This window comes from Apiospora hydei (assembly GCF_038363865.1).
Source record: "Apiospora hydei strain CBS 114990 chromosome Unknown utg000002l_segment0_segment0, whole genome shotgun sequence".
NCBI lineage: Eukaryota > Fungi > Ascomycota > Sordariomycetes > Amphisphaeriales > Apiosporaceae > Apiospora > Apiospora hydei.
The window spans coordinates 475463-502901 of NW_027117361.1; the positions used below are offsets into that span (position 1 = coordinate 475463).

The window sequence follows — 27439 nt, forward strand, 5'->3', positions numbered from 1 at the left end:
AAGGGCCCCTCATGCTTTGGTAAGCTGATATACCCTGGGCGACCGATGTCCGTGTTCCCCGACGGCGCCTCGAACTAGAGACTATGCAACCATTAGCAACGAGCATAGAACAGCGAAGCGATACGCTACTACTTACTGGTCGTCCGACCAGCAGGTAACGCTGGGCAGGCAGCAGGTCCACCATCTACCGCCGGTCCCACTGATGTTATCGCATGCCTTGGAGAACTCGCCGGAGCAGGTGTCGTGCTCTCCCCGTAGGTTGCACAGTCCATTGCCCTGGGCCGCGGCGAGCGAGACCATGGCCGAGACGGCGATGATGGCGTGGAAGGTGAACTGCATGGTTGGCCGTTCGAGTCGATGAAAGGGCCGGGAATGCGTCAAGGGGCTTGAAGTTCGTGCACAGAATCTACTAGAAGTCGTGGTAATGATGATGTGGTAAGACACCAGAAATGCAGGGGATGGCAGAGGACTCCTGCATCATTTATAGGCAACACCGGCTTTCAAATTGGTGGAGGCTTGGCGGGCTGACGATGCCGTGTCCTGTAGTAGTAGTGTCGGACGGAAAGCGGGGAGCACTGAATCTGGCGAGTAGCCCTGGCTATACGACTGCGTATATTGGACGCCGGCGGCTATTGCAGTGGATAAATCGACCGCCAGGAATGTCAAGATCACCTGTCAATAACCTGTTGATGCGGGTATCGGGACCTACCCCTGTTTCCTTTCTATACTAGCTATACAAGCCGCTGCCAGGGGCTGCTGCAGCGACACCAATTCTTGGTAGCAATGCGACAACAAGGTAACGTCGGCCTTGCATATTTCGGCCGAATTGCTGTAATCGCAACTCCTCCCATGCCCGTATTGCATTGGCCTTGCTCCCCCATCCCTGTCGGGTGGCCCATCCTTGCCCGAACGGTCGTACGAGGCCGGGTGTAAGTGGGTCGTGCGCATTCATGCCGACGACGACAGTCGGTGGTGGCGCCTGGAAGCGTCGACGTCCCCGAAATGCCTGCCGCATTGGGACGTGGTGTTGGGAAATTACTGATGCTTACCCAAGAACTCTTCACGCTGACCGATCATGCACGAATATGCCTTAGGCGAGAACCGTGGTATTCGCTGCCCTACGCCCTGGCGTCCAGGCATGCGGCTTGCAAGGCCGAGTGCAAGTCAGTAGCTTGGCGATAGATCATATGTTGAGTCTTCAAGACGGAACTTTTTTCTGCCGGGGCCTTGGGCAGACAGTCTTGTCCCCGATTGGAACAGTGGCACCGCTTTCAACGGCACATCGTTTTCGCATACGCAAGAAACATGTTCGCCCTAGTGGTATCCTCATTCATCCCATGCGCGGAGGAGCCCAACTTGGTGGGTGGCTCACCCGGATCGGCATAAGGCCCGATGTGGGGAAAGGGACCGCCGAATGACAACGGTGGGCGGCGTCGGAAAATGATGGCCACGCCAGTCCTCTCGGCGAAGAAGGCAAGAAGAAAGCAATCGGGGAGCGAAGGATGCTCGCTCCAGTCCAGATAGTGGTGACGACTCCAGGGACTGGGGAGCAAGCTGCCAAGGTCGAGTACGGGATATTGCTGAGAGACTTTGCCCAGATTGCGAGGCTTTCGACAGAGATTTGGTGTAGCCCGCGTCTTCTTTAATCTAAAAAGCCCCTTGAGGTATGCAACGCTTATATGTGCAGGCTATACATGGTAACAAAAAAGAAAAAGAAAAAAAGGTTGGCCGGGTAGTATACATCGACGGGGCAAGTTATGGTGAATTTCTTGCCTAGGATCAGTAACAATAACACCGCTGGCGATGCAATGAATGGATCAATCAGGAACAGACAGTGCACAAGAAGCAGACGACATGTCGTCAATTGTAAGTAATGAAGAAATTCTTCTTTAAAGGGACAGCGTAGTGAGCGACAAGCCGTCCATCATCATGAACCCAGCCGGATAAATGAATCATTTCTAACGCCATCTATGGATCGCCTGCAAGATGGCCGAGTTCAAGTGGCAAACATGGATGAGGCCATCTGCGACGAGTTTTCAGAGACAAGAACCACGTTCGCCTCTTCGGTTACTGCCTAGGTACGCGGCCGGCATAGACAGGCTCCTTACACCTTACTTACTGCCTTCAGCCCGACTATACGCTCCGACATCATCAGGAACGCCACTCCGACTAAAGTCTTCGTGTCGCATATAGTTTTCATACTACTATCGCACGCATATTGCGCTGTAAGAAGGCAAGTGAAGTTTGTTAAATGGAATTTTGTTGTCTATGCCTAATTTATGTTTAATCGGCATCCAAGTTGAATCCTAAAAGAATCTAGAGAAGTGAAGAATAACGAGTGTGCCTCTCTTTTTTTACATCATGAGTCCCATCCATCGGCATGAGTAAACTGTAAACAGCTCCTATCCGAGCTTCGTGCTTCACGCACCACCCTCTCCCTGCCGGTGTTATACTGTTGTCCGTCGTTGTCCCAACGGTAGCAGATCTAGGCACTCACTTAGCCTACTTAGACAAGACCGCCGAGCCCCTTCAAGATGCCCAGGACGGCGCTGTTGGCGCCCCCGCTGGCGGCCCCGGCGGCCCCGCCGGGGCTGATACCGTTGTTCTTCTGGGTGAACTGGCAGGCGATGTCCTTGGGCGGGCTGGAGGCGGAGCGGATGGCGTGGCTGACGCGGGCGGCGGTGCAGGCCTCGCTGGTGTGGAAGGTGTAGACGGCGCCGTTGATCCCGGGCTTGAGGTGCTGCACATGCTCCGTCGGCGCGCAGCCGTTGAGGTTCAGGTGGTTCCACAGCCGGTTGGCCTTGATGGCGTGGCCCATGTCCTGCGCCGTCACGTACCAGTACTGCACCACGGGCTGTGCAGAGTGCGAGAGAGAGAGTTAGCCTTCGCGGTGGAAGTGGACATGCTGGGGCAGGGGGAGGGGGGCTTCTCATTTCACGTACGTCATTGGTGACCTTCTCCCATAGGTTGTAACAGAATACACCCGGTGGGTTGGACGCAGGGTAGCCGCCGCCGCGTGGGAGGATCTGGGCAGTCTCGTTTGTGGTAGGCGCCGCGAGAGTCTGGGAGGCGAAGAGTGTGGCCAAGGTGGCGAACGCGGAGAAGGAGCCGAACATTTTGAAGGAAGTTGGGGATCTTGTGCTTTGTGGAAGTATTGCAATGATCTTGGAAGCTGGATGAGTGTAGGAAGCTTGATGTTCGAGATGTGCTGAGTAGAAATATTTGATTTACAATAGAAGAGAGCCCGCGCTTTATAGCCGCATCTGAGAGTTGCGATACTAGTGATATGTCACCAGTCCTTCGATCTGATCCCCTTACTATTCCTGTCGCTACGGTGTACTTACTGTATGTGCTGTTGAATGCCTCTTCCGTTCACAGACGGCCCGATGAAGAATCGGCAGGGGAGGTGAAGTGACCTCAGCATCTGAGCTGAACCGACAGCCAGCCGGATGAACGTCTAAAATTAGATGCATGACGGCTGTCAGGCAGAATTGGTGGGCTATAGTGGAGATGCGGTCCGGTATAGTGATGTGCTTACTATCTTGGCATCCCGGCAAGTGGAAACAGGCTAGCCTAGTGTGTACTCCGTTCGGCGACCATGATAGAGCCCACAGGTTCCGGAAGGCGGCACAACGCGTCGATTTCACTCCGAGTCTGGTCCCCGAGAGACGTACAGACTCAAAGGCAAGAGGGTGCATAGAAATTTTCTGACTGCATAGTCCTCCCTCACCCACAATTGTATTATCCACCGCCACACCTGCAGCACCACTCATTTGTTCGATTCCCGCGAACAGGATCGAGTATTACTCAGTTCGCTGACGTCGAAGGAATCGAGTGGTGGTATCATGCCGATGTAGGAGGCATCGGCATACATGGGAAGGCTGGAGAGGAGGCAGACTAGCGCTGCCCCGTAGGATAGCCACGGCTATGAGCCTCTAAAGGCTCTTCCGTATTCTGGTCCCGTCCCCAATTCTCAGAGCGAGAGGGGGTCGGAAGAAGGAAGGGCAGGAGAACGCAGCTGATATTTGGACCAGAGTGTTCATCCAGGGAGGCTTCATTACCATATCCTTTACGCAGAACAACGTGCCACCGTCGAACCAATAGCTGCCGGTGATGATACCTAGTTAGTGGTAGACCTCGCCGGTCTTCACGACTTTATGCTACTCTGTTGGCCGAAGCAGAGACTCCAATATCTAAATCCCGACCTTCCCAGACATATCTCAAGGCTTCAGAGACGCAAAGCCATCTAGAGAATCGCTACCCCGTGACGCTCGAGAACATCAGCATGCGCCTGGACAGCCTAGAGCGACCATGCGGACTTATTCAGCCTCCAACTGCAACCCCGGACTGGGAGTCGCTGTGCTACCGCACTCTTCGTCTCTGGAGGGATTGGCATGAAAATGAGGTTTCTCCCAATAGCTGCACGACAGTACAAGTAACATGTGACACACAGGAAACTTTCCATCTGGCCGGCCAGAACAAAAGGAGGTTTCCGGGACCTCTCCAAAACGAGTACGAGCTGCACGCCGCCGCTTCGGAACTGAGTATAGCGCCTGAGAGAAGTAACCTACTAGAGAGGATGCCTTTGCGCTCTCCAATTTCTTAGCTCCATCTTAGCCGACCGGCATTTTATTCGATTATATAAACAGCTTTACCTTTTTTAAGTGACCGAGAACCGTGACTCGTCTCGAGATATTAGTAAATAAATTAACCACTTTCTCCAGGCCGCAAAAGCAATCTAGCAGGGGTCGTTCAGCGACTCAAAAAACCGGGTTGGGACCCGGACTTTTTGCTTTTGGGCATGTCAATCGGGCGGGATGTAACGCAAAACCCAGCGGACTCGCACAGTTCCGTTGCCCTGGGTCCGGGGAACAACCGACATAGCAATCGGCCTGCAAATCGGTGATGCATTTCAACATGCCCAAGCCAGAATGCGGAATGGATGTTGTGAAGTTCAATTTAGGTCCGTCGCTTGGGCGTCTGATCTTGACCGGACGGTTTTGGCGAGCATCGCGGCCCGCACCGACGCATACTCCAATGAAGAACCAGTTTCTCGATCTGGCTACTGCAAGCACGGCCCAATCAAGCAACCAAGCATCGTCCGATCTTGTTCCCTACTTACATGTACTTACCTACCCAGACTTCCAAGCTCAACATACGCCGCCTTTTCGGTCCTTGACCCTCCGAGAGGCTGTAACCGCTAAAAACGCCATGCGCATAGCTGTTGCGTCATGGTTGGTGGGAAGAAAACCACCGTAAGACAAGCGCCACGTTCGTACGACGTGAGCAGCTGGATGAGCATGCAGCCACCCGTGAGGGCAATATGGCCGCGTTCAATGCGAAACTTCTCGAGGGACGGTAAGCTGCTCTTCCCAAGAACATCGCATCGCCATCGTCTGTCTTAGGTATGCAGTCCGCGGGAACTCAACGGTGTGCCCATCGGCGTCATTTCTGGTGGTGGAACCTCACGATATGGCATGGAGATGGCCCGTTCGCATCAGGTTAGCAGCCAGCCACCAAGTGGGACCCGCGCGGGTTCCTGGCGGCCTGGCTCATCTTCTTTCGCATTCTTTGGCCTGGGGTGGACGGCAAACAGGGCAAGTTCACGATCTTGGGCAGGGGTTCCCGCCTTAGTGCTCACTTTAGTTGAATTAGTTCAACAGGCCCAGACCCGATTCCAACGGCCTCGCGCAGCTAGCTGACTCGCGCCGCACAGGGGCAGCCTAATATCAACCCCGGTTTGCTGCGTGTGTTTCAAGTATACTAATTAAAAGGTGAGAGCATCATAACTGCAGGGAGCAGAAGGGGCAAGTGTCGCTGCCATGGGGGCAGACCAACTTAAATACCACGAGCCCGGCTGCGCATCTTTTCGATATTGGTTCTCGTACTCAAGCAGCCGCTCAGTCATTCATTCGCTCTTCTGCCACTTACAGTTCGCAACATCGCCATTCGTTTTCAAGCAATTTCGCCATCAACACTTGCTACCCGCATCCCCCATACCGCAACCATGCAGATCAACGCTCTCCAGCTCCTGCCCCTCGCGGCTTCAGTCGCCTCCGCTGCCTGCGTCGCCCGCCACCATGGTACGCCCGCACCTGCTGCCGTTGCCGCCCCCGCTGCCGTAGCCGCACCCGCGTCTTCTCCCGCTGCTCCCGCTGCCGTCGCCGGCAGCCAAGGACAGCAACAGCAACAGCAGGCCGTCGCGGCTCCGGCTGCTGAGACCAAGCAGACCTCTGCCGCCGCCGGCACGACCGGCACCTCCACCTTCTACGGCGGCAACCTCCAGGGCGGCACGTGCTCCTTCTCCACCTACACCCTGCCCTCGGGCATCTACGGCACTGCCTTCTCCGGCTCCGCTTGGAACAACGGCGCCAAGTGCGGTTCCTGCCTCGAGGTCACCGCCAAGGGCAAGACCATCAAGGTCATGGTATGTCTCCCTTCCCTTCGTATCACCAGCTCCCCAGAATCTGCCACAAACAAGGCTAACTCACCCCAAAGGTCGTCGACCAATGCCCCGAGTGCGAGCCCGGCCACCTCGACCTCTTCGAGAACGCCTGGAAGGCCCTGTCGCCCTCCTCCTCGGACCCCATGACCACGTCCTGGACCGAGGTCCCGTGCGGCATCACCGAGCCGCTCGTGCTGCACAACAAGTCCGGCACCTCGAGCCACTGGTTTTCGATGCAGGTCGTCAACGCCAACGAGGCCGTGGCCAAGCTCGAGGTCAGCACCGACGGCGGCAAGACCTGGAAGGGGACCACGCGCCAGCCGTACAACTTCTTCGAGAACTCCAGTGGGTTCGGTGCCGAGAAGCAGACCGTTCGGGTTACGAGCGCGTCCGGCAAGACCGTCACGGTCGAGAATGTGGGTGTTGCGTCTGACTCGCAGATCAAGGCGTCTTCCAACTTCTAGGTGGCTTCCAACTTATAAGCGGCTTTTTGCTTTGGCATATTCTCATATCCCTCTTTGATTGCAATTTTCGATGTATATATTTATCACTTCATAGGAGACATGGATGCGTAAAGTGAAACTCATGTTAGCCACGGAGAGAAATGCTAGCGCGGGGTTGAATTACGGCATCTTCTTGCATCTGGGTTAGATTTGTGTTCCGGCCGCCAACCTGTGATGAAGCGCCAAGGTAGAACAGCATGTACGATTGTCGAGCGTTTTGGTGTCACTGGCAGCTTGGGTTCCCTGCTACGTAGTATGGAAGGTCTGTGGGACGTACACCACAAAGTGCAGTAGCTGGAAAACGGGCTTAAAGATGATTTGCGATCAAGGCATGGAAGACATCTTACGAGAACTCGCTGGAATTACGCAAATCACGAGAAAGTAGCAGTTGAAGCAGTTATGTCGGTGCTGGGTTTTCGCAGCAATTCCTCTTTATTATCAGATTCATATCAGGCTACTACTGCAAGAAGTTTCTATCCTGGGGCTTTGCCAGGATCATTCATAGCCAATGCACACAGCCAAAATCCAGCCATTTCGCACCTATTCCGCACCTGTTACGCACCTGTTCCACCTCAATTACTCCCATAAGTGTGGTCTGAAGCAAGTAGCGACATCTTCGTAGAGTGGTATGTTCGGTGCAGTCGGAATCTTTATGTGAGAAGGATCGACTCGTCGTGGACTGTTTTTCAATATCAGTTAGCATGGGCCTCGAAGGTGGCTTCAAGGGTGATATCAAGAATCACTTACTGGATCCTCAAATTCATCTCGTAATATACATTATCTCGTACAAGTCTCGTTAAGTCGTGAAAGCATCAAGTGTCTTCTCGGATTTTGCACTGTTTAGCGGCGGGATGGTCCCTTCCGCTTCTTGGGCTCCTCATTGCGCATAAGCGTGATCTTCACAGCGAATGTGCCCTCGCCCTCCATCGGGACGCTGCTGATGTCCAGATCATTCTCGTCGGGGTGTGTCCAGCCGAGCTTGGCGCCGAAGTACAAGGCCGCGAGCTCGTAAACAGCAGTCTCCTGCTCAAAGTCCTTGACGCGTGCCAGGACCTCGGTTCCATCGTAGACGACAAAGGTCTTGATGGGTTGGCCGTAGTTGATATGGTAGATAGCAGTCATTTTGCCCGCCTCGATCACACGGCCGGCTTGATCCGTGGGAATCTCGATGATTCCGAGGATTCGCGATTTGGCCTTGGCGTCAGAGGTCGAATCGGCCCAGTTGAAGGAGTAGGTAGACTTGGGGCGGTGGTTGCGCGCTCGCTTCATAGTGGATTGACCATCTTGCTTGATGGCGGGGTAGTTGTCGAGCGGCTTCTTCTCATCATCGGATTCGTCCTTGACCATGTTGCCGGAGGAGGGATTGTCGATGGATTCTTGCTTCACGCGACGGTCCATGGCCTCACGCTTGACTCGAGAGCGGGTAGCAGATTGGTGGTACATTGTTGCGATGACAACGGTGATGGAGGGAGTGTGAGTGTGTGTTTGTGCTGAATTTATGAAGAGGAAGCAGGCTGGACTGCAATGATGAAGTCGATGACCGAGGTGCGTGACAGGTTGCGCAGTAGATGGTCGTAGCGACGATGATGATTGTTGGTGTGTGAGTTTTTCTTATGGAGAGGAGAGAAGATGGCAATAAGGGGAGGAGAAAAGAGACTGGTGTGAGATGAAGATTGTATTTATATGAGTCCAGACCTGAAGGTGGTGATGGATGATGAGGGAGGAAAGAGAACAATTCCAGGTTGAGGGTGGTGGGAGAAGGGTCCCTTTAAACCTTTCCAGAGGCCTCACAATCAGCCACTGGCCGCACAATCAGTAACTGATTGCTCGTACTTGGGATCAGTAACTGATTAATTCGTACCTGGGATCAATAATCTGATTGGCTTGTACCTGGAATCAGTAGCTGATTGTTTAGGTAGTACCCAGGATCAGTAACTGATTGTCTCCCACCTCGAATCAGTAACTGATTATCTGGTACCTGGTACTTGGCCACTAATGGGCTTCTCCGGGACCTCACACATTGAATGCAAGAAGAATCACAAGATCAGTAAGCAGCCCTGATAACGAGATAATCAAAAGCTGCAATCAGGCAGACTAGGGCTTCTAGGAGACGATGGCATAACTCCGCAAAATCACGAGCATACGGCAATAAAGAATTTGGTGTGTGTGTGTGTGTGTGTGTGTGTATCGTTTCTACTGGGCTACAGCAAGTTCCTCCGTATCCCTAGACCCATCTCAGTGAACTGCTAGGTGTCATTAACCTGCATCATGTCCAGCCCTTTCCTTGCTAGCTATCGTATCGTACACACTATCGTTATCCTGACCCTCCAACCACTAACATTGATCCAACCGGACCTCCCTCTCTCCCCTGAATGCCAAGATGATTCTTCATCAAGCGAGCCGCGGCAGTTTGGCAGGCGAAAGGGATTGCCCATGCCGTGGTGAGCCAGTCGGTAGGGACACCAATTCGTCGAGTGGAACCCGTGGTTACCACAAGTCGTATGTATCTATTCGAGGATCATGGGCCAGATTGGCAGAATCTCCCGAATCTGGTCCATAGGAGTCAGCAATGAGATTTCCTGTCTCTGAGCAGACACAAAGGTCTACTTCCCTGACTCATTGTTGCTGGGGGTCATACACACATTAATGGGAATCACTCAAAACATAGAAAATGTATCAACGGGATGGGTGTTTATCAGTGTATTAGTGGTCTTGGCTCATTGCCGCAAACTTGTCTATGTATCCAGATCCATCTCAGTTTGCTCCAAACCTCCATATCCTACACTCCATCCAGCGCACTGATAGCCAATGTCCAGCAATGATATATCCATTCCGTGCCCTTCCGTCTACTCCTACAAGTCTTTTTCGCCCCAGACCGATTCCTCCATGAGTCGTTTAGCGACGGGTTGGCAAGAGAAAAGTCTCTTCTTTCTGTGCCGAGTCGATGGTTAGGGGGTGTCAAGTCCAAATCGCTGGAGTTGGTATGTCGTAGAAGCAATGCATGTTCGGTCGTAATGTTCGTGACAGCAGGATCATGTCCCTGTTGATTGGTGTATAATTCGTAATGCATCTCGTATTGTACAGCAGTGGTATGATCGAGTCATCGAGCCAAGGGCGCCTTGGTCTCATCATCTAGTGTTGTTTGTTTGTGAGGTTTGAGGCATGAGAGCCTAGTTCTTGCGAGCCTTTCGCTGCTTCTTGGGAGGTTCATCCATCATGGGAGACATCTTGACTGCGTAGCTACCCGCATGTTCACCCGTCATCGGAATGCTGGAAACATCGAGGTCGTGATCGTGAGGGTGCGACCACTTGAGCTTGCGGCCGATTTAGAGCGCGGCGATTTCGTAGACGGCGTTCTCCATGTCGAGGTCCTGGACCCGCGCCAGCACGTCGAGCCCGTCGTAGACGATGAAGCTCTCGACGGTCCGGACCCAGTCGGTGTGGTAAATGCCGGTGAGTTTACCGGCTTCCATGACGCGGCCGGCCTGGTTGGGCTGGAGCTCCACAATGTCCAGCTCGCGGACCTTGTCTTTGGCGGCAATGGTGGCCTCCTCCCAGTGGAAGCGACTAACCCATACATCACAGCTCCCCGTTACCAAAGTTCGACGCGTGTATATTCAGAGTGGATGGAATGCAGAAGTGTCTGGATGGTGTTGAAGTGGACTGCTCGTTGGCAGAAAGCCAACCCACTTTGTTATGTTGTCGTTGAAGGCATCCGGTATGGCTACGAGAAGGAGAACCTAGGAATACTACACTCGCGCTGATTGTATACCTTTGCATAATACAAAGTCTGTTGATGATATAAAGTACTCGGTTATATCCTCCATGTCCAGCACCTCGCCATAGTTATATACCAATCAAACCCACACTGTAGTTAACGATCGGACATCACATTATGCGTCTTGGATGCTATCACTGAGGGGAAACACTGTGTACTGCATTGCCGTTGAGAACCTTATATCTATGTACTCTCACGGCCAGAGATCTGCAATCTCGGATTCCGTGACAAAGGTCGCATGTCATTCTCTTGTATATTTCATACCCAAAACTGATCAACACATAGCGAACAGCAGGTTCCTCTGATCTACGTATCCATTCATTCGCCGACAATGGATCATTGATGGAAATCCATCGGATGTGAGCCAAGCCCGCCGTGGCCCACTCACCTAAAGCGGGGGGGGACAATCCACAGTGGCTGCCTAACTTCGCCGCATAAGCCACAACTAGCCGTTAAGACTGCTTCCTGTGGGATACCTATTGATTGGCCTCCTCCAAGAAAACCAAAAGCCAGCTCATTCCGCACCGACCGCTGACAAGTACTATCATGCCAGACTCTCTGATCAGGCGCTGCCTGTTCGAATGCCTTCCGACAGAGCTTCTGCTGAAGATCCTCTCCGGCCTGCCAGATCTGACATCCCTTGACAGCGTCCTTCATGCCTCGCCGACTACATACCGCATCTTTGACAGGTACGCCGTCGATATTACGGAAACCATTCTGGCCTGCGACGACGAAATCGTCGTGAGCTACCACAGACATCCGTGTCGGACCGACGAAGTCCACCATGGTCCCCACCCGATAGAATCCGGCGTCACCTGCGCCTACATTCGGGTCATGTTCTACATGATGGCGGCTATCCGCTCATCCCGATTCCCCATCCACAGCCTGTCCGACTTCTGCCAGAACGTCATCGACCCTTTCTGGTGGGAAACTACCCGTCGGGGCAGGTCCACTCTCGGATACTACATGCCAGAGAACCTACCCCAAGACGCGCCCCCAAAAGTGGTCCGCAGTCTGATAGCGACGTACAGAAAGCTCAACTGGTTTTCTTTAGACTGTCTGAAGTCCTGCCTGACCCGGTTAGAATCAGTCTGCCCATCCCGTCCTGCTATGGGCAAGAAGGCCTTCAGGAAAGGTCGTCGCGCGGGGACGGTTCAGAACAACGCCGAGGGCTTAGACCAGGTCCCGGGCCAGCCCGTCGTCGTGCTGGTTGCCGGCCCGCCCTCGTGGGTAGAAGAGCAGCGCGTGAGCCGGGCCTTTTGGCGCCTGCAGTTCCTCTACGACATGCAGAGGGCCGCGCGCGGCGCTCTTCTCCCCACCGCCTGCCCGGCCGAAGACGTCGAGCTGTTGCGCAACTATAGCCAGACGCAGCTTCTCTCCCTGTACGGCCTCCCTCACCCCCACGACGGAGACGGATACGCCCGCTTGCATCCCGAGATCGAGGAGATCTACAGCGTGGCGCAGTACCTGGAGACGGCGCACGGGTGCCACTGGCCCGACGAGGTCGTCCCGACCACCCTTCCGGGGAGCCGGAGCCGGAGCCTGCAGGTGTCGCGCAGCGGCGAGTCGGGGTGGTGGCCGCTCCCGCGGCACGAGCGCCGGGGCGACAAGAAGCTGGCCATGGCCTCGCCGGCCGTCCGGCTCTGGCCCGGGTTGACACGACACCTGGCGGGGCGGGAGTTGGCGCCGGTCACACGGTGCGCGGGGTTCGCGTTCTGGAGCGACGAGAGGCTGCGTGGGCGCGGGCTGATGGGAGGGCAGCCGGAGGTGTTGGGGGATTGGGGGCGGTTCAAGTACGCGTTTGCTTGGCGTAGCTTGGTGAAGGGGTATCAGATTCTAGATGGGGAAATGCCGGCGTGCGGGTAGTGGTTTTGGATATATGAATTTCAGACCTAGGTAAACTAGACCAGTTCCATTGTCGGATGTTAGCTACACCTGGCTCTGACTTGCCAAACATGGCTGTCTACGTTATCACGGGGAGTGTCTAAAGAGGTAGATTTGGATGAGCCATCCTTACGTGTAGCCACAGGCAAGATCCATACCGCAATATTGATTATATATGTCGACGGGGAGAGGTCACGGTGATGAGGTAGCCTGTTGGGCTACGCGGATCCTCCTTGCACTGTTTGCGACGTCGTGTACCGTATCTCTGGCCCTACAGGGGAAACAGCATATGGCCACCCGGCCAGGGACCTCACAAGACGCTCCCGGCCAGTCAGTCGGGCGCTGCGAGATCTCGGATTCGCTCAGGGCATTCGAGGAGGTTATCAAAACACGGACTCCGGACATCAGGCGGCATAGGCTTGAGCAGAAGATCCGTTGGCGCCGCTGTTGGACCAGTCGCTGCCTCTCCCCGACCGCGTGGTCAAGATTGTCGAGTCGCCGTTGGTCCAGTCCTCTGCGTGTCCCTACGTTGCTGTGGTCCTCTGGTGTGTCATCTTTAACACCATCTACACTCGTGGCGGAATTTTGTGCCAGGAAATATGTGTACTGAGCTTGACTGGTCCAGTTGGGTGCGTAGGTATCTAACCTCACACTTTGGCTGGTCTTATATGGCCGTGGCGGTGAAATAAGATAGGTGGTGTGTTATCAACTCAAGAGCGAATAAAAACTCTTGCGACTTGCTAGATACCTTCGATGACGTTATGAAATGTTTGAGCCATCCCTGCCTTCGCGGCGCCCCGATGGACTTACCACATCTAGAAATAGGATGACTCGGACTGTCCTCATCTTCAATCTCTGCCTCGCCACTGGGCTGATTCTCCCTCAAGGGTAAACCTATATCATGTTTTGATATGGTTGAGGGAATGGCCCTTGGGGCGTGATTTGCGTCTGTTGCGGGGATAGGGGCCGGGCCTATGTTTTCCGAGACATGCTCACTCCCGTACGTTAGACAAGCAAAAAGTTCCAAGGCTGTCCGAGCTGGCAGGACGGCCGCCGGCCATGGGCTGACCACCATATAAAGGAGTGTTATGTACCCGCCTCGCCATTTGTGGGGGCCGGGGCCGAATTCATTTACGCCTTTGCTTGGCATAGCATGTTCCGTGGATAAAAAAACCGCAACGCTTTAAATCGGGAAGCGCCAGTGCCATAGATTCGGTGTAGAAATTGACATGGAATAGTCAATATGATTGATCGGTTCGGATTATGAATAGTATGTAGTATTATCTGTTGGTTGTTGTCGTATTTTTAGTACAGCTGAAAAATTCGCCCCGGCTGTGCAATTGGGGTCCGTACGCCGTGCATGAGAATGTGAAGCAGCCTGTATGTTAGTAAATAGGTATTTTTGGCCCAGCCTTTCTCTAACACCACAGTCTAATGCAATTGGACCCCAAGATGTTTCAGCCTCTACAAAATCGCATATGTTGAGTGGTACAAAGACCCCGTCGGCCTTTTTGTCTTTGCGTGATGTTGGCAGGTCGAGGTCTAGCTAGCGGGCAACATGCATTTTGTTTATAAATCAGGGTCAGCGGCGCTTTGGTGACTATCAGTTATTTCATGTTTCCCTACCAAGATGGTGCTGTTTCAGTAGACTCTCGACATAATCAAGTCGCTTCTTCCTCACAATCTGCTTAACTGACCTAACCAGTCACTACTTGAATATCATCCGTACTCCACTTGCCCCTTTATTTCACCGGCAGCTGAGATTTATATCTAGCTGCTTAAACAGAATGGATACAGACGGACAGGTTTACCTGGGTGTCTGGACCAATTGGTCTCGGGGCTCCGCAATCATGGGTGCAACATTGACCACGACCCAGAGTACTGGTAACATCCTGATCGCATTCACCGCTACCTTCATCCCCTTCGTGGCCTCTCGACTGTGGAAGATGTTCTGCTTCGCCGTTCATACCTGCAGTTCGAAGAGAGGGTCTCAGGGCACTATTTATCACCAGCGACAGGTTGTCCTTCGGAACTCCTCTAGCGCAGACTCTGGCGCCTTTTCCCTCCTTGCCCTCCTGTGGACGTGGCGCCGGCTGCCCGCAAAATCGCTTTCTCGCCTGCTACCTCTGCTCATCTTCGCCATCTTGTTCATTGTGGGCTTCACAGTGGCTGGCGGGTATTCCTCCCAAATCACTTCTACTATGGGCGACGAGGTCTTACTAAAGGGAGACAACTGCGGCATGTTGACCCTGGCGACATCCGAAGATGATTATGACAGAGCATCTGCGGTCAATTCCTGGGGGCAGCCACGCTGGCTGATGCAGCTACTTATGTGCAACAGTGCTATGCCAATCAGGCCGCCAACGTATTTGATTGCAATCGATTTATTGTCGGGAGCCTTCCTACGGAAACGGCCGATGGGAATGCCGCATGTCCGTTCGCGTCTGACGTATGCCGCGATAATGCGACAAATCTACGTCTGGATAGTGGATACATCGACAGCAACGATCATATGGGCCTCAACGCGCCGCAAGACCAGAGGATCTTCTTTAGGATGGTGCTCTCCTGTGCACCGCTGAGCACCCGTGGCTACAAAACCAGTCATATCCAGGGTAACAGAACGTTTGTTAGGTACAATTACGGAAACCTAATTGGTGCTAACTACAACTTGTTCGACTATACGTATGCGGTGCCAGATCGGGAGACCCAGTATAAACAGGCTGATGCTACGAATAATGGGTTAAACTTCCGAGTAAGGTAAGTATATATATTTTTTCAGATCACTTTTTGGCACACTTCGTTATCCACTACAAGTAGCTAATGAGTTCATGCATAGCCCCGAGGTATCGAGGTCGTTCAATAACTCTTGGTTTCCCCTCGACAGCACTTTTGTTCCTAATCGTACTATCGAGACCACCGACGGGGATACCTTACTCGTATTCCTATCTGGCAACGGAGTTAAGTTCCTTCAAGAGTCGGACGACGCCTGGTATAGGGCAACCAATCCTTATGGATCAGTGAATGCCTCTTACGGCGGCGGGTCGGGCCAGGTCTTTACCCCCACCGAGGAAGCCTCTCCGCTAGGCTGCGTACAGCAGTGGCAGTGGTGCAAGTCAGGGTCCGGGAATGCAAGAGAATGTGGACCGCTCGCAGGGTGGATGGACGCTATGGCGGGTGCCGTACACCTGGTCAACTCATCTTCAAATGCACTAGACGCGTCTCTCCGAGGTAACAAAAGCGGAAGTAAGATCGGCTGGATTTCGGGTATAAGCTGGATGAGCAAATCCAGTATCTACGATCTTCTGCTGACGTTCGGAGCCAAGGCACTGGAGTCTCAGTCGTTACTGAGTGCAGGCGTCCAACTGGGTGTGTCCAAAAACCAATGGCAGCTTGATGTCGCTAATTGGTGGAACATAACACTCGCTATCCAGCAAGCCGCTTTCGTCAGTACAGCAATGGGATATCCCGAGGTAGACACCAGTTTGAAGTCCATGATTTATTCACCCAAGAACGATGAAGAACGTCACCTCTGCCAAAACCAGGTATGTTGAAAAGGTTCTACCCCAACCCTTTGCACGTGAAGGTACTAGAATGGAAAAAGGGGGAAAGAACCTCAAGTCAGTTCGCTAAGAGACGAGCAGAAAATCCGTCATAAGGGATACGCTTCATTCAGCCTATTCGGACTATTATTCACCTATATCTTCGGGGCCCTCGTCATCGTGATGTCGTTTGCCCTAGACCCCATCATGCGCTGCCTGCACACACGACGGAAGTACAGGCAGTACCAGTACCTCGAATGGAGGACGAATGGGGCTCTGCAACTGCATCGTCTCGCGCAGGACGAGCTCAGATATGGGAAATGGAGCGGCTGTACAGAAATTGTGCCAATCACTCATCCTGAGGACCGCCTGGCGGATCTTGACATCAGCGACCTCGAATACCCGAGACTTAACGGCGGAGTTGTCGGAGAAGATACCAAGCCAGAGGCTGACAGTCATACCGAGATAGCGGGAAGTGACCAAGTTTCGGTAGAAACATCAGAGGATACTATGCTCAACACGGATGCCCAGAACGCCTCGAGCGAGTCACTGCGCACATCTGAGGCGGAACCTACTTTTCCCTCGCTTGCCGAGGAGAGCCGGCGTCCAGAAGCGCAGAGAGTATCAATGTTATCTGAGGAGGAGATTGATGGAGTCCATGCGATTATTTATGAGGCAGATGCGGAAAATACCCAGGAAACAAACAGACGCCACTAGCCTTATGCGGTCACAAGATTGGCACTGACAGCAGGGATTCTGGGTATATAGCCACGTCGACGAGTGTGATGCTCATACACATCAACTCGGCCACGGCATTCCTGGAACACCAGGATATGGAGGGAAACCAACTGGACTAAGCACGTCTTTTCTACATTTCTTCTTTTCCTCTTTTCGAGTTTTCTCATAACTTGATGCACATCACCGGGATATATCAAGACACCTGTCACTATTCTTCTTCTCCCTTTACCCCCTTCTCGACTCGGAAATGATTTCGGGCAGGTTATACATCTTCTAGCAATCTATCACATCTACAAGCCTTTCCTTGGCCAGGTTTTGGTGGGTGAAAGACGGCGGTGACCAACTATTCGTCAAAAGCCAAGGGACAGTGTAATTAGCTATAGATCTTGAAGACTTTACCATGAACGCAGTTATCCAGGGGGAACAACTACTTTGGGACACACAAGAGAATCCCAAAACCTTGCATCTTCCAACGTGACACGCGGAGGTTATTCGTCCGGCACTCAGACAGCAATGCGTAATCCACCCCCAGTGCATGAAGTGCGAAAACCGTACCTTGTGCGGCCTATGGAAAAGCCAGGGTCCCAAGGATCTTACAAGTTTGTCAATTTGTCTGGTGACCCCCAAGAGACGATCAAGAATACCTCCATCCGCCAGTCAGAACACTGAATGATTCGAGAAGTGTAAACCAATCACCTGCCCTTGAGGAGAACCGTAAATTACTGAGACCAAGAGGCCACTTCTAAGACAAAACGGACATGAACTGGCTGGAGAAGTGTCAAGACTTGCCGATGCTGGCGAGACTAGCATCCGAGACAGCCAGCTGACCAGAGACCAATGACGAACCTACAGATATGTATGCATGGTCAGAGAATTGACACATAGGACGAGCTGATAGAGCTGTACTGCGCATATATACCTTCGAATTTCCTTTTCGAATAACAAGATGCATATGCGGATGCCCAAACAGCGTTGCAGCCCGAAACACCACCCTCTCCAAAACATTGGGGTCACGCAGATAGTGGAGGAAGACGATAAGGAGAAGCTCCGTCTGCAATCAAGTTCCTGTTCGATGCTGCACATAAGCGCTGGATCCCACTGCGATCGCCTTAGTTCTCACGCAATCCCATGCGACTGCATGACAGACAACACACGCAGACACGATCGCAATCGCCAGTGGGGGCCGCGGGGGAAGAGTGGGAGCCGGCACAGCTCTCATTCGGTGGACGGCGCCGAATGAGAGCGCCCGCGCGCCCTCCCGCATCGCCCCGACTGGCGAGGAGCGGGATCCTCCCATTTAGCCGGCATGCGGACTGATGCCGAAGACACCCCGAATCGTGTGACTGGGGCTGAGGAAGTCAAAGCCGAGTAAGAGAGACCTGTCATGCTACATGATAACCTCATCATTGGTTGTTTGTCGCACCAATCTGCGTCAAGTCTCATTAGCTCCCAGGCTTCTCTTATCTGCATCTGTTAGCATTCCGCGCTCAATCGCGTGGGCATGACCTTACCCTAGCTTACCATCCGGGCTATTTGGCTGTTCTAATGTGGGTGACGCCCCAATTCGTTGCATCATCGGGCGAGGAAGAAGAAAAGAAGCTCTGCGACGGGATCAGCCGCTGAAACCAGCCGACCTTGCCCACTAATGCACGACGCCTGGCGCTACGCTGATAGCGCGATCCCACGAGAGAGAGAGGAGCAAAGAAGTTCCGTCGTCGTCAGAGACAACGTTGTTGTAGCAATCTAGAGTCTGCTCGGGCTTTTGTCGCTTGCCCCGAATGTTTTGCATCCTGTGCTTACGGGCTTGCCCGTTGCTGTGGTAGAAAAGGGTCTGTTGGCGAACACAGACCCTAAGTGTCCTATTTCTGGCGTCTGGTTCTGGGGAAGATCCTTCCTTCTACTAATGGTTCGTTCTGGCACAATGTGATCGGATACGACGAACACCGAACGGCACGACAATCCAACGCAGTGTGATACTTCCGGTAGTGTTGCCAGTTCAGTGCAGTTCGGCTGGGTAGAAGCTTGCAAGCAGGCGGCCTGCTACAACAAGACGTTACGGACATCAATTCCAGTTAGCTTGGGCGTACTGTAGACGGGCGAGCGCTAAAACACGCCGCTAGAAAGGACCACCCCGGATGTTTCTTTTGACAGTTCAGCAGAAGAAATGGCTCAAAACGCGGCCCCTATAGATAGATCACTGGGGGTTTCGTTCGGGTTTTTTTCTTAGGTTAGGGGGCTTGGGGGGTTCCGTCCCTCATGCAAGCACTTTGGCAAAAGATGGAGGCCGCGCGATTAGCGACCGAGGAGGGGCGACCGATCCACCGAATCTCGAGATTGGAGGAAGATGCGTGTCTGAATTGATTGAGACCACCAGGCCAAAAACAACAACAATGCACAACTGACGGCCGCATGTCTTTTGTCTTTTGCAAGTGGCATACTTGGGTCTTGCGTATGTCCACCCTTAATGTGAATCAAATATCCGACCTGGGATGGGCGATGTACGCGTAGAATACGTTGCTAACTTCGCGTTGGTGTCCCCATTGGGACATTCGGTTGCATCCAATGGGAAATGAAATCACGTTGCGCGTCCGGTCGCAGAACTCGCGATTCGCGACACCCAAGACAAGGGGTGACGATAGAGACGGGGTGGTGAAGGAGAGACAAGACCACAGGCCAGCTTTGCCTGCCAGCCCCGCCTCCCTGGTTTTCTTCCTTCCCGTCACACTCCCTCAAGATTGGAAGGAAGCAGCCGTCACATCAGAAGCTCCATTGCTGGTGAGGGTGTGACGGCCAATCACGACCCTTTCCAGCGTTGTGGAAGCTAGAAATCCTGGGCTGAGAGGTTCAGTCGAACCCTGGTTCCGGGTCCTGCCCGGCAGGCTTCAGCTCCTTCTGGCTAGGCGGCTCAGCATCTAACCTGGCACCTTGCTTAAGCTCTGCCAGCTCCCCCTGTCCCGTCACATTCGAACTGCTTTCGCTCGTCACAATCATTTCCACAAAGTCGCCATAACTCGTACCCGATGATGGGCAATGTTCAAACAAGTTGCAATTGTTGAAACGTCAATGCCTGTGTCGACGGTAGTTGTTTGCTCGACAAGTGGATTACCCCTCTTGTCCTCCCACAGAGCTCTGTGCGGCCATGTGCCGATGGAGCATTGGATCCGTTGATCAGGCAAGATCAGAGGAGGCAGGATGGAAAGATGGATGCCCCTTGGCACACCTGCTCCCCTCTCAATGCACGGCATCGAACATCGGGTCCAGAAGGGCTTTAACTCTGGCATTTCATGCAGACGTATCATGGCGAGATCAAACATTCGATGTGCGATTGATTCTCTTGCCCATCACTCGCGGGATTCCCAATGCCAAACTGCGCAGCATCTATTGCCGGTATATTCCTGCCGTATTTCCAGCTCCATGCTTTCTTTTTCGGTCATTGCTACGGATAATGCCTGTGGGGGCGTTTTTGGAGGTTCGACACGCAGTTGGTTGCGCACTAAGAAGCAAGAAACCGCCCGATCCCCGCCAAGTTCCTGTGCCTGGCTCAGATTCCTCTCTTACTGGAACAGACAGCTCGGCACACTAACTCTTAGCACCCGGCGCAGTCTCCATGTTAAATCGATTTGATCACTCCAGCCAGCCCATCAAATGCAAGGCGACGCAATTGCGAATGCAAACAAGGCGAGCAACGATGGAGAGAGGGACCCGCTCGCTTCCATTGGGCAGTGACTGAGGTCCCGTTGACGTCGGGTGCCTGCCTGGCCCATGGAAGGCACATGCAAGCTGGGATACGGTAGGTCACCTCTGCCATCCACTGCAGTGTGGTGGTAGTCCGAGATGGCAAGCATGTACGATGGGACAAGGTTCCTGGCCATGCAACCTGCTAAGTTACAGGAAGCTGCTGCAGGAGCTTGGTGCCGTGGTGCTTCAGCACTGGATTTGTCTTGGCTCTGCCCAGAAACCGGCCCCCTCGACTACGACGTCGGTCTCTGTCTCTCCATTATCCACTCTTATTCATCCCACCTCGGCCCTGAGCTGTTCTAAAAAAGTTCCTAAGAGACCCTCCTGCTGTCACTTTACTGCTGCTACTACAATTCGACGTGACCTTTGGGATGTAGACATCGCTGTCAATAACCACATCGCGCGATCCACTCCATTGTCGCTCAATTCCTCTCTTTTTCTTGGTTATTGTTTTTTCTTCTGCTGAAGGCAGCTTTCTTTTCTTGTTTCATTGTCATTATTCTATGCCAGCTGCCGCTTCAGGCCTCAAATCGAGACACCGAACTTTATCCTTACGTATCGTCAAATTGGCTGCCACTGGACGGAAATATTGACAGCGCATACTTGAGTGGTACTCGTCGCAACCTTCTCGCTCATCCGCCCGTACTCTTCACGTCCCGCGGGGAAGCTTCCGAGCTGGCTTCTCGACGCCATTCCAATCAGATCTTGCATGTGACCAGCCAATCGCGACCTTTCCGTCTTTGCGAGACACCGGAGAGACATACCGTATCTTTCAGCTCGCTATTTGCAAGTCAAACCGCCTGGCTGTGTTGCAATTTCTGTCTCTATCTAGGACGCCCCTCGACAAACGTCAGCAGTCGAGAAATTGCGATTTAGTTCCGACACACGCAACCCTTGCCTTTTGCTGTTGCGACGACGGAATCCTGCCGCCAACACGGGTAGAGAAGCTTAGAGGTCATAGCACGTGGCTCCTTCTGGAAGTGAGGTTCGAGCGACAATCCGATCTTACGACAGTTCTGCCAAGAACCATCGCATCGCGTCAGCGAAAACTGCGTCGCGAACCCCCGACCTACGCACAGCCATATCAGGCCGTTAATATAGGTGCCCGAGCAAACGCCTTGCACAGGAAACCTTGAATGGTAGTTCGCGCCACGGCCACTGCATATTGAAGACTAACGCCAACGGCGCTTTTTTAGCCTCCTGGCAACGTCTCTCTTTGCTCTTTGTTGGTCGCGAAAGATTTCTACCTTGACAGGGTCTCTCGTCACTTCTCAGGTTGTTCCAAGCGATATACCCTGACTGGTGTCTCTGCCACTGCAGCTTCCCGAATCACCCTCCAGCCAATCTGTGGCTTCCAGAGGCTGCCTAGCGCGATCCTTTTTAGCCCAGGCGTGTTTGCTAGATGCAAGTGCCGCGCTCTAGGTCCTTTCCTTGGTCTCATTGCCAAGTGGAAGCTTGGACACAGTTCTTTGCCGTTTGATTCATAATGGATGGCAGCACCTGCCCGAGGGAGCTGAGAGGCTCTCGTCATTCTTCCCACCCCGGACCTTTTCCAGTTCAAGCATCGCTACCAGCCAGTCTTCGAACACCCAGGGCACCTCGAGAAGCACAAACTCCTCCATTACCCAAACCACTTCTCCTGGGTGGCCGTCGCAGTCTCACCCGCTACACAAACATCACCATAGTCGCTGTGGAAGCTCCAACGTCAGTGCGACAAACACAAGGCCGCCTTCACGACTAACAAGGGAAATGAGCGATGACGCGAAGCAAAGCAGGATCCCAGCCATATCCAGCTATCTCCAGGAAAGGCTGCAGCAGGAAAGGCAAGATAGCGTTAGGAACAGCCCAAGAGCAACTGGGGGTCGGAATACGCCAACTGCTGGATTTCAAGATGACGATGTAACCAGCTCGCCCTTGCGGAGGAGCATGACGGCTACGGGACGGCGGCCTCGATCGGCTAGTGGCGATGAAGCCGACAGCCAAAAAGGGTTTGGATCAAAAGAAATGGAAAAGGTACGAGAAGCCCCACCTTCGTATCGGCTCATCGCAAATGGGGGTGTCTACCGTGCTGACAATCTAATATATACAGACGTTGTCGACTCTACACAAACAGAACTTCGACTTGAAGGTTGAGTTGTACCATCGAAGGGAACGACAGACTGCACTAGAGCAGCGAAATGCCACGCTGGAGAGGGACCAAGCTGAGCTGATGGAGCTCAACGAGAACGTGTGGTCCGAACTCAACAAGCGAGACATAGCCCTTAAGGAGGCCATTGCCCTCATCATGGGCTTGGAGAACAGGGTAGGGGAACTCCTCCTAGAAAGAGAAATGGTGCGGCAGGTCGAGGCAGACGGGACATACCGACACTCGCGCAATGACGAATCCGAACTGGAGGAGCCGGCCGCTTCCACGCCCAAAGCCGAACGATTTCCAGGTGCGCTTTCTGCTGACGACGACAAGGTCCTCGACCGCATGCCCAGCTTCATGTCCGAACGCAGCGCGCACACGGAAAACCTGCGAAACGTCATTCTCAACAACCAGAGCAGCATCTTCCACCTGCGCAAGGTATCGCAGTCTAGCGCGGACCCCAGCGAGCTGACTCGAATTGCTAGCCCCAGCCTCAGCGTTCTGAGCGAAAGCTCTTTCAAGAGCGTCTACGGAGACAAGGATAACATCCTTGTCTCTCCTCAGCGCCATCCACTCGACTTCTCCGACGATAAGTTCGACGATTTGCCCCTTCCGACGAAGCAGCCGAGCTGGGAATGCCAAAGAAGCGGCAGTGCATCGAGGACGGGTAATGGAACTTTCAAGAGCAGTGCCAACTTCTCCTCGCCACTCCAATCGCTTGGCACCTTGGTCGATATGCCATCTCCTCTCCAACAACTGGAACAATTGGAATCCCGACTCGCATCTGGCGGGACCCGAAGACCGTCCATCGCGAGTCGAGGTAGCAGCAGCAGCTTCAAGATGTCGCCGTCCGCGCGGCACTCACAGGCTGCTTCGCAGATCAGGACGAAACATGAGAAGAGGGAGGCGCTGCGGCGCGTGATGACATCGACACCAACGGAAAGAGATCTGGCAGCATCCCGAGCACTGCCTCCGACACCCGACACTGTGTCCACCAACACGCTCCGTCGATACCACAACTCGAATGACACACTGTCGTATGACCATAGAAGTACACCGCAGACTAGTGTTTTTGATGCGCGTTCGAAAATGTCATCGGGTCAATACTCGCTCGTCTCGTCGCTCGACGGCAGAGGAGGTCACGCAGCGTCTCAGACTTCTCAGACTTCTCAGCCTGCTTCGATGACCGCCTTCACAAGTCGCAGGGACGATTCTTCGCAACATTTCAGCGCCAACCGGTTTGCGAACAACAGCCAGTTCGGCCATCTCCTGCCGCCGCGGCCGCACTCAGCCTGTGAAACCCTCTCATCGCGGGCCAGGGCGGACGATTGGTCGTCAGACTCCGAGGACTCGGATGGTGGTGCTGACGCCTACTCAGAGGACGAAGATAGCGACTTCGACTACTGGATGCGTGAAGGTTCCAAAGGTAACGATGGAAACCTTCGTCTGCCGCCGCAGTCGCGTAATATGGGGAAGCCTTCGCCGGATCTCTTCGGCTTTCCTGACGGCGGGTGGAAGACGGAAGCTGTTTTCGGGGAGATGGATAAGAGCGGGCTGATCAGCTCGCCTGCTTCGGGATTGAACCGTGAACCTCTGGACGCGCCAGCAGCGCCGATACCTCGCCCCGGAGAAGGCAAGTTTCAGGCGCCTGCCCCGACGAGCCGGAAGGTGGCATCACGCCGCCTCATCGTAGGTCGAGCCTTTCTGCGCGCACGGGAAGCTTCAGTATGAGCACGAGCACGAGTTCCAATATTATGACTCCGTCATCGGGGAATCTTAGGAAGACCCCTATGCACCAGAGCAGCTTTGGAAAAACCCCTAGACGGATGAGAAGCAGCAGCATCGACTCCTCAGCACTCGCTCCTCGTCAGCAGCAGCAGGCCCAGGCCGGCGCTATGCCCGCCGGCAAGCGCAACCAGTACCCGCCGATTGCGGGACAGCCACAGCCTACGAGATCTAGAGCGTTTAGCGGGCTCAATGGGCTCTTCCGACGTGGAGCTGCGGCCGATGACCAGCAGCAACCAGTTGAGCCGCCGCCGCGGCAGGCGAGGCCATCGGGCAGGATGAGCGTTCCTCCGCCACCGGCGCGACCTTGGGCCTTTCGGCCGCCAGACTTGATGGAAGACGACCTTACGAGCGCCACACCGCCGCCGATCCAGAGAAAGCGAGGACCTCCTACGCCTATTAGCACGAACAACACTCTTGTTGAAATGCAGGAGGAAGTTGGCACTCCGGCCACGGCGGGTCTGGATACGGGGCCTAATACGCCGCAGAGTGGCAGCAGGCGGTCGAAGTGGCTGGGACTGGGGCGGATGGGAGGGCTCAAGAAGAATGCAGCTTGAGGCTGCGAAGACTACGAATGATTGGGTGTATTGATATTTCAGGTGAAGGTGGGCAGACAATGGTCATGGTCCCGGGACGACGGCGTGGTTTTTATTTACATTTTACAACGACTTGCGCAAGCATGGTCGGTCGCAGAGAGCAAGCAAGCAAGCATTGTATTGTTTTGGGCTTTGGTTACGACACTGGTCAAAAAATTGGGCGTAATGGGGGTTTGTTACTTTAGCTTGGTGCAGGACCAGGGGCTTTGGGGTCCAATCAGGCATTTCCGGTCAGGGTCGGTCGGGCGGTCGGTTTGTAGGAAAACCAAACATTTGAAGTAAGATTGATATCCAATAAGACGAGCAGCCAGGTCAAGAGAGACAGCACGATGGCATTAGGTGTGCGCACCATGAAATAGAAATATCATTCTATACTTACTTACATGTGCTCTCGAAACTGAACCGGATAATACCCCAAGAATGACTAGAGGACGAAAGTGCATTGTGCATGTTATTGGTTGGTCTGCTGTAAATTCGTACTGAGGCCGCATGCGATTAGCCTGGGTGCTCTAGACATAAAGCAACATGCCACCTGAAATGGCACTGAAAGAACTCGAGCGCCATTTGATCTCAGCGAGTTTGAAGGTTGTCAATTGCGTTTCAAGGATCTAATCAGCCGGGAAGAGCCGCGAGCCAGGGCATCCAAGCATCGGGCATCGTAGTTCGAAATTTGGCATTTGTCATTCGGGGCTGATAGTGAAAACCCCCGTCCCCGAAGTTCCTTTTTCCTTTTTCCTCAGGTGGTCGATCTTGGTCTCCCCCACGCTAACGCAGGGACCGATTTGGCCTCAGAACTGGTGACATCACCACTTGGGATTGATTCTCGGACCATTCGACCATTCGCCTTTCCAGATACCCGCGACTCATTCTGTTTGCTTTAGACTCTAAATCACTGGATTTTGATGAACTTATACATGTTCCGAATCCCATTGACTGTAAGACTTTTACGCATCGTACCCTTTGTTCAGGAACTTGGAACACGGACCATGGCGAGAGCTACAGCCAGCACGTCAGCGCCGCTGCGACGGAGCGGGAGGAGCTCGGGCAAGCGCGCAGCCGCGAAGGGAGAAGAGGCAGGAGAAGACGTGAAAGTGAAGCCCGAGGCGATTGAGAGCCCACGCGGAGTCGCGAAGCGCATAGCACCTGCGTCTGCCACGCCGGACCGGCGGGGGACCAAGCGCGTCAAGAAGGAAGTGAAAGAAGAGGAAGAAGCGTTCTCCGACGATGAACCACCCACCAAGCGCCGCGCAGTCAAAACGGAAAGCCCCAGCCCCAGCAAGAGAACGAAAGCGAAGAAGAGCAGCACATCATCCACCCCCAAGAAGTCGCAAGACGAAAAAGCCGCCGAGCTGCAGGCCCGCAAGCTCAAGTCCTACACCCAGTTCGCCAACGCGTCGCCCTTCCCCGACCACGCGCACCCGACGCCGGCCGAGTGCAAGCTGGCGCACCGGATCCTGGCCACGCTGCACGGCGAGAAGAAGCGGCCCACCGAACCGCTGACGCAGGCGCCGCAGGACCGCGCGGGGTGCGGCGACGCGCCGTCGGTGCTGGACGCGCTGGTGCGGACCATCCTGTCGCAGAACACGAGCGACGCCAACAGCAGCCGGGCGAAGCGGAGCATGGATCAGGTGTACGGCGGGAGCGACCGGTGGGACGCCATCGTGGCGGGCGGGCAGGCGAAGCTGGAGAAGACGATCCAGAGCGGCGGGCTGGCGGCGAACAAGTCGCGGACGATCCTCGCGGTGCTGGAGGAAGCTCATAAACGGTACGGGAAGTACTCGTTGGATCATTTGTTCGGCAAGAGCGACGAGGAGGCCATGGCGGAGATGCTCGGGTTCCGGGGCGTGGGGCCCAAGACGGCAAGCTGCGTGCTGCTGTTCTGCATGGGGCGGGAGAGCTTCGCGGTGGATACGCACGTGTACCGCTTGGCGGGCCTGCTGGGGTGGCTGCCGAGGAATGGGAAGTGCAGCCGGGAGCAGGCGCAGGCGCACCTGGACGCGCGGGTGCCGGATGAGGACAAGTACGGGCTCCACGTGCTGCTGATCCGGCACGGGAAGGCTTGCGCGGAGTGCAGGGCAGGCGGGCGGAGTGTGGGCAAGTGCGAGTTACGAAAAGCGTTCCGGGGCGCCAAGGTGGATGGGGAGGTCGGGGAGGAGATCAAGGAGGAGGAGATTGAGCATGTTAAAGAAGAGGTCGAGGGCGTGGAGACGGATCGGGATGCGGTGGCTAGTACGATTGAGATGATGTCTTGAGGGCTATGTGTGCTTACAAGGGAAGAAGGGAGTGAACGGGTTGGCTATTGCGA

General features: G+C 54.2%; 9 protein-coding genes across 9 annotated transcripts; 7 read left to right on the plus strand and 2 right to left on the minus strand.

Annotated features, from left to right (window-relative positions):
• Positions 1-132: 132 nt before the first annotated feature.
• Positions 133-339, minus strand: PG997_000152 (uncharacterized protein; the record flags this gene model as incomplete). Its single annotated transcript, XM_066804467.1, has 1 exon — positions 133-339. The coding sequence occupies one exon, from the start codon at positions 337-339 to the stop codon at positions 133-135; it is 207 nt and encodes a 68-aa protein (XP_066674240.1).
• Positions 340-1854: 1515 nt separating this feature from the next.
• On the plus strand, positions 1855-3212 carry PG997_000153 (uncharacterized protein; the record flags this gene model as incomplete). The annotated part of the gene is made up of 3 exons (XM_066804468.1): positions 1855-1866; positions 2516-2839; positions 2967-3212. 3 exons carry the CDS (start codon positions 1855-1857, stop codon positions 3210-3212), a joined length of 582 nt encoding a protein of 193 aa, XP_066674241.1.
• A 2795-nt stretch (positions 3213-6007) lies between these two features.
• PG997_000154 (Expansin 2) lies at positions 6008-6909 on the plus strand (the record flags this gene model as incomplete). Its single annotated transcript, XM_066804469.1, has 2 exons — positions 6008-6427; positions 6499-6909. The coding sequence occupies 2 exons, from the start codon at positions 6008-6010 to the stop codon at positions 6907-6909; spliced, it is 831 nt and encodes a 276-aa protein (XP_066674242.1).
• Positions 6910-7788: 879 nt separating this feature from the next.
• Positions 7789-8391, minus strand: PG997_000155 (uncharacterized protein; the record flags this gene model as incomplete). Its single annotated transcript, XM_066804470.1, has 1 exon — positions 7789-8391. The coding sequence occupies one exon, from the start codon at positions 8389-8391 to the stop codon at positions 7789-7791; it is 603 nt and encodes a 200-aa protein (XP_066674243.1).
• A 1805-nt stretch (positions 8392-10196) lies between these two features.
• Positions 10197-10712, plus strand: PG997_000156 (uncharacterized protein; the record flags this gene model as incomplete). The annotated part of the gene is made up of 1 exon (XM_066804471.1): positions 10197-10712. One exon carries the CDS (start codon positions 10197-10199, stop codon positions 10710-10712), a length of 516 nt encoding a protein of 171 aa, XP_066674244.1.
• A 560-nt stretch (positions 10713-11272) lies between these two features.
• PG997_000157 (uncharacterized protein) lies at positions 11273-12592 on the plus strand (the record flags this gene model as incomplete). Its single annotated transcript, XM_066804472.1, has 1 exon — positions 11273-12592. One exon carries the CDS (start codon positions 11273-11275, stop codon positions 12590-12592), a length of 1320 nt encoding a protein of 439 aa, XP_066674245.1.
• A 1805-nt stretch (positions 12593-14397) lies between these two features.
• PG997_000158 (uncharacterized protein) lies at positions 14398-16866 on the plus strand (the record flags this gene model as incomplete). The annotated part of the gene is made up of 4 exons (XM_066804473.1): positions 14398-14898; positions 14952-15367; positions 15447-16152; positions 16252-16866. 4 exons carry the CDS (start codon positions 14398-14400, stop codon positions 16864-16866), a joined length of 2238 nt encoding a protein of 745 aa, XP_066674246.1.
• A 5245-nt stretch (positions 16867-22111) lies between these two features.
• PG997_000159 (uncharacterized protein) lies at positions 22112-25095 on the plus strand (the record flags this gene model as incomplete). The annotated part of the gene is made up of 4 exons (XM_066804474.1): positions 22112-22329; positions 22533-22638; positions 22715-24478; positions 24538-25095. 4 exons carry the CDS (start codon positions 22112-22114, stop codon positions 25093-25095), a joined length of 2646 nt encoding a protein of 881 aa, XP_066674247.1.
• A 1025-nt stretch (positions 25096-26120) lies between these two features.
• Positions 26121-27386, plus strand: PG997_000160 (uncharacterized protein; the record flags this gene model as incomplete). The annotated part of the gene is made up of 1 exon (XM_066804475.1): positions 26121-27386. The coding sequence occupies one exon, from the start codon at positions 26121-26123 to the stop codon at positions 27384-27386; it is 1266 nt and encodes a 421-aa protein (XP_066674248.1).
• Positions 27387-27439: the final 53 nt, after the last annotated feature.